The 12189-nt window shown below is 42.2% G+C and overlaps 2 protein-coding genes across 2 annotated transcripts; both read right to left on the reverse strand.

Moving 5' to 3' along the window:
- Nucleotides 1–344: 344 nt before the first annotated feature.
- katnal2 (katanin p60 subunit A-like 2) lies at nucleotides 345–6577 on the reverse strand. The gene is made up of 16 exons (XM_070850507.1): nucleotides 6524–6577; nucleotides 5572–5642; nucleotides 4851–5017; nucleotides 4663–4699; nucleotides 4373–4479; nucleotides 4196–4290; nucleotides 3806–3877; nucleotides 3538–3615; nucleotides 3072–3170; nucleotides 2211–2274; nucleotides 1924–2042; nucleotides 1743–1834; nucleotides 1271–1381; nucleotides 924–1086; nucleotides 616–718; nucleotides 345–524 (listed from the first exon to the last, which is right to left on the reverse strand). Exons 1-16 carry the CDS (start codon nucleotides 6575–6577, stop codon nucleotides 385–387), a joined length of 1572 nt encoding a protein of 523 aa, XP_070706608.1. The 3' UTR covers nucleotides 345–384.
- Nucleotides 6578–9796: 3219 nt separating this feature from the next.
- On the reverse strand, nucleotides 9797–11854 carry sigmar1 (sigma non-opioid intracellular receptor 1). Its single transcript, XM_070850402.1, has 5 exons — nucleotides 11619–11854; nucleotides 11421–11472; nucleotides 10949–11097; nucleotides 10514–10606; nucleotides 9797–10389 (listed from the first exon to the last, which is right to left on the reverse strand). The coding sequence occupies exons 1-5, from the start codon at nucleotides 11761–11763 to the stop codon at nucleotides 10160–10162; spliced, it is 669 nt and encodes a 222-aa protein (XP_070706503.1). The 5' UTR covers nucleotides 11764–11854; the 3' UTR covers nucleotides 9797–10159.
- Between the last annotated feature and the right edge of the window lie 335 nt (nucleotides 11855–12189).

The following is a 12189-nucleotide window of genomic DNA, read 5'->3' on the forward strand; positions in this document are numbered from 1 at the left end:
AGTAATACAGTAATATTGGCTCAGAATATCAAAGTGTTCAGAAGGTTTGTATTCATACATGAAAAAATGGTGAATGTTCCACCAGAGGTTATATCATGGGGACACATAGAGGTAATGCTAAATCATAATGTTAAACTTTTGTTTTTTTTTTAATTAATGATGGGGGCAGTGTTTTTGTAAGTCAGATTAGATATCTGGATGTGCCAAAATCCTAGAGCTTAATGTAAATGATGTATAGTAGTAAGTATAAGTATAATCCTGCCATGCCTCCAAGTGGAACAGCAGTAGGTTAATTTGCATACAGGAAAAAGTTACTTCTCATTCAGATATGCTGTCGTGTTTGTATGAATTTATTGTCTTCTCATGTTAAAATGTGCGTGTGTGTCAGACAGATTCGTACTCTCTCTCCCAGGCTGCATATCTGTCCATCAGGTTTCGGGCTGAGGGTTTGGTGTGTGCGATGACTTCCAGGAAGTCAGCAGTCCTCACAGTTTCCAGCTGGATGGCAGGCATGTCAGTGTCTCCTGAGAAGGAGAACCCCAGTGAGGCTACGGTGTTTTATTCAGGGTCTGGCCTCTGTGTCTGTGTGTGTGTGTGTGTCTGTGCTGTTGTTACCGTCCTGATGTGACTCCAGAGCATCAAAGATCTTGCGGACTGGTCTCATGGCGGCCTCCTTACACACCAGTCTGATATCAGAGCCAGAGTAACCCTCCATCCCCTGAAACACACACACAAATGAACCAGACCACACTGTGTTGTGATTGTACTGTATATTATATATATAGAGACACACGACAGGCAAGACAGGAGTATTTTTTTCCAGAGGACAAAAAACACATCTCAAACATGGCAGTTATTAATATATAGTTGACAAAGAGAAATGATTAAACACTTGAGAGATGACCTAAATGAGTCTCACTCACCTTCGCCAAAGTTTCGTAGTCCAGCTCAGTTCGTAGCTCCACCCCTCCTGTGCAGCTCAGAGGAGGCAGCCAATGGGAGATCATGGCTTGGCGAGCCGGCGACGATGGAAGACCAACTAGAATCCGCTTCTCTAACCTCCTCAGCATGGCATGGTCCAGTTCCCTGAGAGAGGACTTACTTGTAGTGGAGTATTTTCACAGCATTGTCTTTGTACAACACTGTTAGTAGTAAGTAGAGCATCTGAATACTTATTCCACCACTGGCTGTCGTTAACATCAGGAAAGATGAAATACTAGTGGCCATAGAGGTTCATGCATATACGTTTATGTGTTTGTTAAAATGTTACCATGGCAGGTTGGAGGCAGCCAGTACAAACACCAGGTCCTCTGATCTCGCCAGTCCGTCCATCTGAACCAGCAGCTCAGTCTTCATCCTGCGACTCCCCTCGTGCTCTCCTCTGAAAACAGACCTCAGACATCAAAACCTTATTCACCACCGCGATCCATCCAATGCTCTTCATGGTGCATAAGTAAATAATAACTAAAGGGTCAGCCTTGTCTGTCTTTGTGCAGTATTCTGCCCATTGTTTACCTTAGTTTTATTTTTATCATGTATTTTGTTCACAGTCTGAGAATAAATTTCCTTGGTTCACAATTTACAGACGTGTCACAGCGAGTTGTCTGTCTTACACAGGGACACTTTGTTCACCTAAAGCCATGTGTCCTGCTCGATACATTGGCTATTGTAAGGAGTGAACCGCGAACCCTCAGCTCTGGGAAAAAAACAATTCCATTACCCCACTTTGTGGTTCAGCTCACCCCATGCTGGTTCCTCTCTGGCTCATCACGGATTCCAGCTCATCCAGGAAGATGGTGGATGGGGCGTGGTATCTGGCCAGCTCAAACAGAACCTGCAGACACATCGATTTACACTTATTCAGACGGCAAAGTACAGGAAACTTTTTTCTTGTGTGTTGCATCTGTGTGAAGAATAACCCACCTTGACCAGTTTCTCAGAGTCTCCTCTCCACTTGCTGACGATGCTGGAGGCTGAGATGTTGAAGAAGGTAGTTTTACACTCTGTAGCCACGGCCTTGGCCAGCAGGGTCTTACCTGTACCTGTGTGTACATCAGTCAGACATTCACAAGAGGACATGACAGGAGAAATTCCAACATGGAAGAATCAGTGAAATACTTTAAAGCAGGCCACTGAGAAAGACCAAGCAAGCAAAATGCTTTTCTATCATCAGCGACCTTGACGAAGATTTACAGCACTGGAGGTCTCACCTGGGGGGCCGTAGAGCAGCAAGCCCTTCCACGGAGACAGGATGCCTGTAAACAGCTGGGGATACTGTGAAGAGAGAGGAGTAAAACATGAGAACTACAACAGCACAGACAACCCTCATATTATAATTCAACATAAGACGTACTGCAGACATCTTCCAGCAACAAAACATGCGTTTCTATTTTGTGCAGGCCAATCAGAAGCTGAGCTGTGTGCAAAGAGACCCATTCGCTTGATGTATCGCTGACACAGTACTGCAAATACCACACACTGCAAATTAGTCTGAATTTTAGGTGACAAACAGTCAAATCACCAAACTGACCTTATACCCCGCAGAATGAATAATAATGGAGACAGAAGTTGGGGATTGTGGGAAGGTGGAGGTGCGGTGTTATTCAATAAAACAGGCCAGCGGAATAGAAGATAGACACATCAGTCCTCATCTCTGTCTGTAAATGTCAAGAGGATGCAGACAACATGATTTGTTGTCATCATATCTATGAGAGAGGTCTGGATGATGATGATACCTACTTTGTGTGTGTGTGCCCTCTAATAGTGTGTTTGAATGGCAGGTTTTTATTTGTATGCGTCATGTCTGTATGCAGTGGCAAAATTGTGCAGAAATGGCTGTGTATGTAAATTCTACATGAAATTGCATGTGTGTATGTGTGTGTTCCAGCCTACCCATCCATCTGTGTATGTGTGTGTTACCATATTATCCCAGATATGGATTTAATGTCAGCCTAACAGACTGGCCTGACCCCGCTGCCCTCATTCTCTTTAAGCCCTTTAAAGGAGATGTATTCAGAATCGAAGACGGGCGACCGGAGCTGAAATACCAGCGTGCCCAGGCAGCGCCGCACCTTAATGGGATAGACGACGGCCTCTTTGACTAATCGCTTTGCGTCCTCCAGGCCGATGATGTCCTCCCACCTCACATTGGGGCTGTGCAAATAGATGTCCTTTAGGGGCGAACACACACAAACACACAGAGTGAGGGATGCATGTGGAGGATATCAGCTAGAAATGGACACACACACGCTTCCTGGTGCGATTATGCATGTGTAAATAGGTGTCCTTTAGAATGAAACATCAGATAAGGGAAATAAATAGAACCTGGGCCTTCATTAATACAACAGATCAATTCATTCCTAACAAAGCTCTTGACTGCCCTCTAGTGGACATATTTGGTATCATATAAATCACCTAAAGCACATTTTCAGTTAAGATAAAATCAGCTCCTCTACATGTGTGTTTTTGAACATGCGTGTTCCTTGTTTGTCAGTGATTGCAGCATAGCATGTAAGTGTGTGTGTGTGTGTGTAGTACCCTGCTGATGATTGCAGCCAATTCTCTCATCTCACCACTCATTCCAGAAAAGCCACTGAGGGGCTTCAGCAGCCGCTCCTACAATTCAAGCATAAAGTCATCATTATTAGGAGAAGTGTAATAATATTGGTAGTTCTGGTTTTGTTTGAGCTGTTCTCATTTATTCTGCACCAGTCAAATGTCTTAAAAATACTCAAAGACCAGATTAACTGCTAATCATGAGGATTATTATTTCCTCAGTGTTGTTCAGAGGCTCCATTGTAATTACCACGTAGTCTGAGTCACTGCCAGATCCTTTCACAGCTTCATGGACTGCACCCTTACCGTTAGTCAACTGGCCCTAAGACAGGCAATACAAGGTTTGTAAATATTTAGGTGAAAATAGGCATAATGAGAACAAAACTGACAGCAGTTGTTCATGTCTACTTCACAGCACGCAGAAGCAGGTTTAGGTAGTCAGAGACTTTAGAGTGAATCCATCCATTAAAACCACAAAACTGATTCTGTCACACATTTCAAAAATAAGTAAGTAAATAAAACATATGAGAGATCATTTGTATAAAATAATCACCTATGAAAGCTAATTCTAGTTTACTGATAAAGTCTGGAATGTAAACAAAATGTGTACTGATAAATAAAGGCAATCACTCCCCAGTACCTTTCCTCTCGTGGCCGCCTCCCCAGCTGATCCATTTCTGATGGAGGAAACATTGAGACCAAACTCTGATGACTCTGAAGGAACAGAGGAGCCATACTCCTGGAAAGTAAAACACAGTCATCAGGATGTCAGCATGGTGCCTTTTTGTTTTAATATTGTGATCTCAGTTGTTCTGTGTCTCATTTGTGTGTGAACTGACAACTGTCCTCTTGGCTCCACTTCCAGACTGTGGGTTCTGGGATGGATTGATTTTGGGAAGAGGCCTCACAGATGAAGAGGGACTCCTCAGGGACAGAGAGGCACAGATGACATCTTTAATTGGTTTTACATCGGCTCAGACAAATGTTCTGTAGTTTTAGTTCTGCAATTTACTCCTTTTGTTATTACTGTATGTGTGTATGGACAGTGTATGACTATAAAGTCCTGAAAAGGAAATAAAAAGAAATATGTGAGACATGGAGACTCACTTCTTCACTCCACCACTTCTTGCATGTCTGCTTTCACCTCGACATAAAAAGACAACAAAAATATTTATTGACCATAATTAAGACTTAATGAGTACGTCCCAATTATTCAGAATTTAGCAGCAAATCTATCCCACTGAGCACGAGATATGATTCTACTGTGTCTCAGTGTGTTGGCAGTGGTCACATACCTGGCTCTGCTGTTCTTCTGATAAGTTTGGGATATTTCTGGAACTTGACGTAGTGATAACTCTCGTACTCCATCAGCACCATCTCCAGATCGATGTTGTCACAGACCTCGAACCTCCTCGCACCTCCATTCGTCTCCTGGTCCAAGGCTACAGCTGCAGCCACATAGCTGGTGAATGAATGAATGAATGGACACACTAGAACTCGCACACACGCACACAGATTGCAGAGATCAAAAAGTAACATGAACAAGGTCGACTATGGCAGCTGTCTTGTGCAGTGAACTCGGGAGGGGGGGGGGCAAATGATTTACTGTTAATGTGTTTTGGTGATGAATTGCATGTAGCCAATAAAGCCAGAGACTTTCCGTACTGACACACATGTATGGCCTTCTGGGGGCTTGTTCTGTTGCTGTTGCTCACATAAGTGCATCTTCAGTAATGTGCATTATAAGTAATCATAAATCAATCCATACATATTTCATCATGTCTTTTCTTGAATTGCATTCTTTCATTTGCAGCTGTAAAATTTACGGTAACAGAGAATCAAAAATGCATTTGTGTGCATCAAACAAACCCACCTGTGCTTTTATTTTCTACCTGTTCTTAAAAAAACTCTGGGTAAGACCACCATCTGAATGCTGAAAAATGTACAAACACATTTTCTGGCCACATGCCACTGCACATCAAACGTACACGTGCCAGCACACAACTTAATACTGACCCTTGGCCCAGCAGGTGTTGGTAGATGAGGATGAGGAGGCTCTTCTTCCTCATCTCAGTCCTCAGCTCATCCTGTTGGACAGCGACACAGAACACACTCAGCACCAAGACTTAGTGGCACCTTAAACACAACTGCTGCACCGATCGATGTCAACAGCGATAATTAAAAAGTTTGGCTCAGTTGATGTGTGGTACTATCTGTGCTCTGATTGTAGGTGGAAATAAGTAACTAATAACATTAACATTGGCTGAGAAAGTGAGCCAGCATAAGCAATGCTCTTTTAAATAATACTTCACTGAGATAATACAATGGCAGAATTTACATACATGATTGAGAAGAAATCGATAAAAAGGGCACAGCCTATAATATTACAATAGTAACACAATACAAAAGCAGAGACATACAATGTAATCCAGTGCCACGGTATGAACCTCTTATCTGTTTAGTATTCTTTTTCTTGTTTTAGTTTATTATAATGTGGTACCCTTTCCTCCACTGCTGGTCTGAACACATGGAGTACTCTTAAGGGATGGGGACAAACAAAGCTCCAGTAGAGGGCGACAGATCGCCATAAATGATGAGCACTGACTGGGTATCTAGGCAACCAGTGGACGCTAAGAGTAATGGCGGCTGTAGATACAAACAAAACTAGCTTGATTAGCTCAACTGCTAACTGCTCAACGTTTAAATGTGACACTTTAACTGCTGTTCGCGGAGTAAAAGACGTGTCAAATACACTGGCTTGGCCCTGGACACATGTTTTGATCAGTACAACGTTACTTGTCACATAAGACGGTTAATTTGGCCATAAGCAGTTAGCTAAACACACGCCCCTCTCCCAACTATCACTGCTAGTGAACGTTAGCTAAAGTTGTTAGCTTTTAGCTTGCCAGCAGCTGCTCGTCATATCTACCTATAAAAGATAAAAACACAAAACCCCTTCTTCACTCACCGCCTCCCGGGCTTGATGGGCGATTTTCATCGATTGATATGAAAGCTCCATCATGATTCTGAAAGTTTTAATGTTTCTTGAAGTCTGTTGACCGTGTTTGTGCGCGTGGTCTTCTGCTTGTCTCCTCAGGGCCACCGTACATACGGGCCATGTGTGTTTGTGAAAGCCAAACAACTAAATACTGCTGTACTATTATTACTATGCATTATAGTAAGCTTGTTATCAATAATTAGCACTTCTGCTTGGAAATGTACAAAACAATTCTAATAAAAAAATAAAAAATAAATAAAGCCAGTAAGTACACCTCTAGCTGAATTAAAATGTTAAGTGACCAGTAATTAAAACTGCAGAGTCCTAATAATCTCTGATTAAGTAATTGAATAATTAATAAGGTTGTCCATAAATAATATTACATACAGAACACCAATTGCTAAATAAAACTACTGTTGTGATATTCCAGTTTTACTTCCTCTCACTCACAAATAGTACCATCAGTTTAATAATTAATTAATTTAATTTAGGGATCACATGATGTGCCTGCTGAGGTGATTTCTGCAGAAAAATACAAATGGTGTAACATTAAACATGCCCACTAGAGAGCAGAGAAGAGATATGTTGGGAGTAATTTAAAGCTAGTGATAATGGAGGCCCAGGGGCTCTGTCTCCTTTCTCTGATGCTTCATTCTAAAGGACACATATTTATGTAAGCCTAATTACACAAGGATGTGTGTGTGTGTGTGTGTGTGAGAGAGAGATGTACACACACAGTTTTGTATTATTTCCAATTGTTTGTATCCATCCTCTATACTTCTTTTGTGCTTGTATCTATAACTCTGTGTTTGCCTGTGTGTTCACCCCTAAAGGGACATCTATTCACACAGCCCGAGCGTGCAGTGGGAGGACATCATCAGCCTGGAAGACACCAAGCAATTAGTCAAAGAGGCTGTCATCTATCCCATGAGCGCACCCGCTGCCTGGGCACGCTGGTATTTCAGCTCCGGTCACCCGTCTTCGATTCTGAATGCATCTCTTTTAAAGGGCTTAAAGAGAAGGAGGGCAGTCTGTTAGGCTGACACTAAATCCATATCTGGGATAATATGATAACACACATACATGGATATAGAGTATATAGAGTTACCCATTGCTAGAGGGAATATACAGTATATAGTAAAAACACAGACAAACCTGCAGTATGCACGTGTACAACATACACCAGCATGTACACACAAATACAAGCAGGCACAAGAAAACACACACACCTACACGAAATAAACACGCCTCTACCATCACCTAGACCTCTCTCTTGGATGTGATGAAATCAGGTTGTTTGCATCCTCTTGACATTTACAGAGATGAGGACTGACGCGTCTATCCTTTATTCTGCTGGCCTGTTTTATTGAATAGCACCGTCTGTTCACACAGGATCTCTCCACCCCCACGCTATCCCTAACCTCATCTCTATTTTCATCAACTTTCCAGACTATATAAGGTCAGTTTTGTGATTTCACTCAGCTTGTGTGTTTACCACTTAAACTTAGTTTGGATGTTTATTTGTTTGTTTTGCAGCACAAGGGAATCTGTGATGGATTACACAATGAGATTATAAACCGCTGCAATGCAAAATGCATTGAGATGTAAGACTTCTGTGATAAATAAAGTAAACCTGATTCCAGCATCAAGTACAACACAATTGTTTCACAGCAGTGGACCTCTATGTGCCAGTGGTGCTATGACTTTAGTAAAGTAAAGAGTTCTATGAGATTGATTTGTATGTAATAAACAAAAAAACAAACTTGTATCATTTCAAAAACATTTATTTCTGTATTTATGTCAGTTTTCATCTATACCTTACAGTAAATTGCACATCTGCTCATCGTTTAAGGTACAGTGATGACGTTTTTTTCCTTTGTTTTCCACCCTTGAGACCACACTGGTAATGATGCTGACGTATAGAAACCAAATAACTCCAGTTTTCGGCTAGTTAAATAGTACAACTTCACGCTCACAGAAACCGTACGTTGTCCTTGATGTGTTCAGGAATCAGTCTGAAAATAAGGCCGTTTTATCTGAAACTGGGAGATTGTGGATTGAGCAGCAGTGATTTGCTTGGATAGTACTATTTCAGGCGAAATGCACAAATATTTCCAAAAGGCTTTGCTTTACCGTCTTGTTTTTGCCCTGCTGGGCTAGTGCAAACTTCCACACAATGAATGGAGGCTGAGGACACTGCAGCCAAATAGTCTCACTAGGTCAAGTTTATTACTACAGTTACATCTTAAGAGTGACACCAAGTCTATTCAAGCTCATAAAACTCCATCCACCCCAATAAATGAATGAATGAAACATGTGCAACTACAGTTTAACACAGCAGAGGTCTTAAGTACAGACCAGCTGTGTTTTGTTTCTATTCTCTTAGCCAAATATGAATTGCACAAACATTTCAAAGGGCTGTCAGACCCTTTCAGAAGATATATCTGTTGGCAGCCCCATGCAGTATGTAGTGTAAATTCTCTTCTTTATAATTTTTTTTAGAGTTACTTCCTTTTCATTGGGGCTTCAAGAGTGATTAGATTTAATGGGACACCTCTACCAGTTTTGAGAGAAAAAAGGATTGAACCCCATTACAAAATAATCAATAAAACATTGCTGTCTCCCAGCTGGTGTAAATCTGAAACGGGATCCTGCACACACATCGTTCAGGCAGTTTTCTTCAGCATATCCTCTCAGATTTCCAACATTTTCAAAAAATATTTAGAATTAACAGATCATTGATTGCGAGTGAGGAAATGGAGCCAAATGTCAAAACAGGCTTGATCTTTGGAGCAAATGTGCTACTTGGCTTGTTGAAGTTGGTTTCTGTAACTGGTTTCAGAAGTTAGACCTTGATAAAAGACCCTCATTTACCAAGAGTCCACATGCATATTTATGTGAAATGGGTATTTTACTAAGAAAATAGTGGCTTTGGCTTTGTATTATAAACATTTTTTTACGAGCAAAATTAAGCATTGCATATTTGTTTTGAAAGTAATTCCTTGGTCCCCAAATTTGATGGTTAATAACCAGCTTTTATAACACAGCTTCAGCATTTCATAGTCTTAGTTTTGAAAGTGGGTGTTCTCTACAAGAGTTAATAGTCAAAAGCCTGGTTACAAATATTGCCTTATTTTTCCCAGAGGAGCCCAAGATTCAGCAAGAGTAGAAACTACGTGTGAAAAAGCTCTTTGGACTCACTTCTTTAAGCCAGATTCTAAAAAAATAAAATAAAAAAAGATGTGGATGTCATATTTTTAATGGATGATTAAGACCTCACTGACTATGTAGGCATGCTTATAGTGTGTAACACTGAGGGATTCAGAGTAGCATGTGATGCAGTTAGAGTCCCTTCAGCTTTACCCTGTGACAGCAGACGCTTTCATTGAACAGCCTTAATGAGAGGCAAGAACCTGAATGCAGATGGGATCAACTGTACTGATGCAAATGCGGATTGTTTACAATTCCAGCTAAAGGTATTTGAACTTAGAGTGATCTGGCACAGAATTTTCCCCAGTGCTAAGTTAGTGGTAGAATGGTGTGTGATGACTAAGTGAACTTTTGATGCAATTGTCCCCGTGCGGGCGTCCGAGCCTCAGCCATACCTCAGAAAACTCCGGCCTCTGTAAGTAGTGTACCAGCCTCGAGCAGCAGACCCTTGACATAGACACGAACGGTGTAGAACATTGTAAGGAAGTCCTGGGTGCTGAACAGGGTGTCCGCCAGGGCAAATCCCAGCGTGGAGGGGATGAAACCTCGGCCGTACTCCACCATCCACGTCCCGGCGCTCCACTGGACCGATGTGGCCTCACCTACACCGTGCACGATGGTGTCACCTGAGACATAAAGGATTTGGAAGTAAGGGAAAGACACGTTTACTCCATTAATTTAAGTTAGACGGAACACAATTCAAATACAATATTAAAATTAAATTAGGATTTTTAAATATCAAGGTTTTACCAGGGTAGTATATTTCACTCTTGGTTGTCCCCTCCTTCCACTGTCTGAAGGTGCCTGATATGATGGTGTCAGATATCTCAGCCCAGTAACGACCTGACAGAAGAAGACAACCGTCACATTTCTATTGTTTCCTATACAGACTGAACACAAAATCCTCAGAATATAACAAACATTCAGTTTAAAACACAAGTGCTAAGAAAAAGGCTCCAAGTATTCATGTTGGCCTCTAAAGGCAAGAACAGTACTTTCCTTCACAGTGTGAAGATGGAAAAAGTAAAGTGTGTGTGTGTAGTCCACCTCCACAGTTCAGTAAAACCATGACACATTTCAATAACTCAACTATTACCACTGCTGGAACTGAACTTTGACACGGTACATGAAAAGTCCACGAAATACACGAGGACATGCAGACTTTCAGCCCTGTTCTTCCCTCACCCGAGTGTCCACCTGTGTCCACCGCAGTGCCGAACAGCAGCAGGTACTCTGTGAGTGAGGCGTGGAGGAGACACATGGAGCCCATCCAACCTCCAGCGTTCACAAACACCCACTGCAGGTCCTCGTCTGGCAGGATGTGGCCGGGATACCTGGTTCACATTTCATTAGCCGCTTTTCAAACACACACAACACAACGTGCAAGTGACTTTGCAGCACATACATGCATCGCAAAGTAAGACTAAATCATGACTTGGTTCTATTGAAAAAGTTGGAGGATAATAATTCATTTGATGCAGCTCTATCTGCAGGTGAGTGAGTGAGACAGTCTGGTCTGGCTCTTGCAACTGGCTCAACTCTGCAATACAACATGGCAGGAGTATGAGATCATTTTATGGTTGCAACTGTTTTAATAGTGGAAGTGCTCAGCTGCAGCTACATATGTATTTCTCATGCAAAACACTGTTATCATTACCTCTTCCTGAGCTCCACCACCACTTTGGAGAAGGCCTGCTCATGGTCTTGTCCTGAGAATACAGACATTTAGTTTATATGGAAGGCAGGGAGGGGGGACTACTTTGACTGGTTACATTCGTGGGGTTTTACTCTAAGCTGCAGCTTAGTCTCGACCTAATTTAACGTTAGACATAAAATTCTTCAGCACCAAACGCACCTGCGTACTGTTTGGCCAATTTGGCGACGTCTTCCTTGTTGAAAACGTACTGCTTGGTGGCCATCCAGTGCCGCAGCAGCAGCACGGCCAGGACGGTGGCTACGGCGAACACGAACAGCTTCAGACAGGCTCTGACTACACACATGGCGGAAACAAAACGGAACAGACAGGGACGCCGCAGCTGAGGTGACTACACGTGTAAACACAGACGGACAAGCTGCTCCAGGCACGCCATCAGCAGAGGAGGCGTGGACACCAACTGACGGCTTCTTCCTGGTCAGGTGGGGGCGGAAGGTGGCCGCTCAGCCAATCAGAGGACGACTCGGTGACGCAGCCGACAGCAACGTCAGGGTTGCCAGCAAACAGTAAAACCCCCCTCAGGTAGTTTTTAATTATGTACATATTAATGTAAAAAAATAGGCATCTTTGAAGATACATTTTAAAATGTTGTATTAAGTGCAAACATTTTATGTTTATGTTGTTATTATTTGGTCGCTCTCACCCTTATCTTAAGGTTTTTAGAGGTTTGTTGTCACATGCAGATTTATCCCAAAGAGCACGCTGTTTCTCG

Source organism: Pempheris klunzingeri, chromosome 19 (genome assembly GCF_042242105.1).
Source record: "Pempheris klunzingeri isolate RE-2024b chromosome 19, fPemKlu1.hap1, whole genome shotgun sequence".
Classification (NCBI taxonomy): Eukaryota; Metazoa; Chordata; class Actinopteri; order Acropomatiformes; family Pempheridae; genus Pempheris; species Pempheris klunzingeri.

Excerpts from the sequence above, each read along its gene's own strand:
- sigmar1 (XM_070850402.1), bottom strand. The coding sequence starts at position 11,763 with ATGTGTGTAGTCAGAGCCTGTCTGAAGCTGTTCGTGTTCGCCGTAGCC. Across the intron at positions 10,607-10,948 it reads GGACACAGGTGGACACTCGG|GTCGTTACTGGGCTGAGATA; the intron begins GTGAGGGAAGAA and ends TTCTTCTGTCAG. Across the intron at positions 10,390-10,513 it reads GAGTGAAATATACTACCCTG|GTGACACCATCGTGCACGGT; the intron begins GTAAAACCTTGA and ends TTTATGTCTCAG.
- katnal2 (XM_070850507.1), bottom strand. The coding sequence starts at position 6,577 with ATGATGGAGCTTTCATATCAATCGATGAAAATCGCCCATCAAGCCCGG. Across the intron at positions 3,616-3,805 it reads GCAGTGACTCAGACTACGTG|GAGCGGCTGCTGAAGCCCCT; the intron begins GTAATTACAATG and ends CTTGAATTGTAG. Across the intron at positions 719-923 it reads ACTACGAAACTTTGGCGAAG|GGGATGGAGGGTTACTCTGG; the intron begins GTGAGTGAGACT and ends TGTGTGTTTCAG.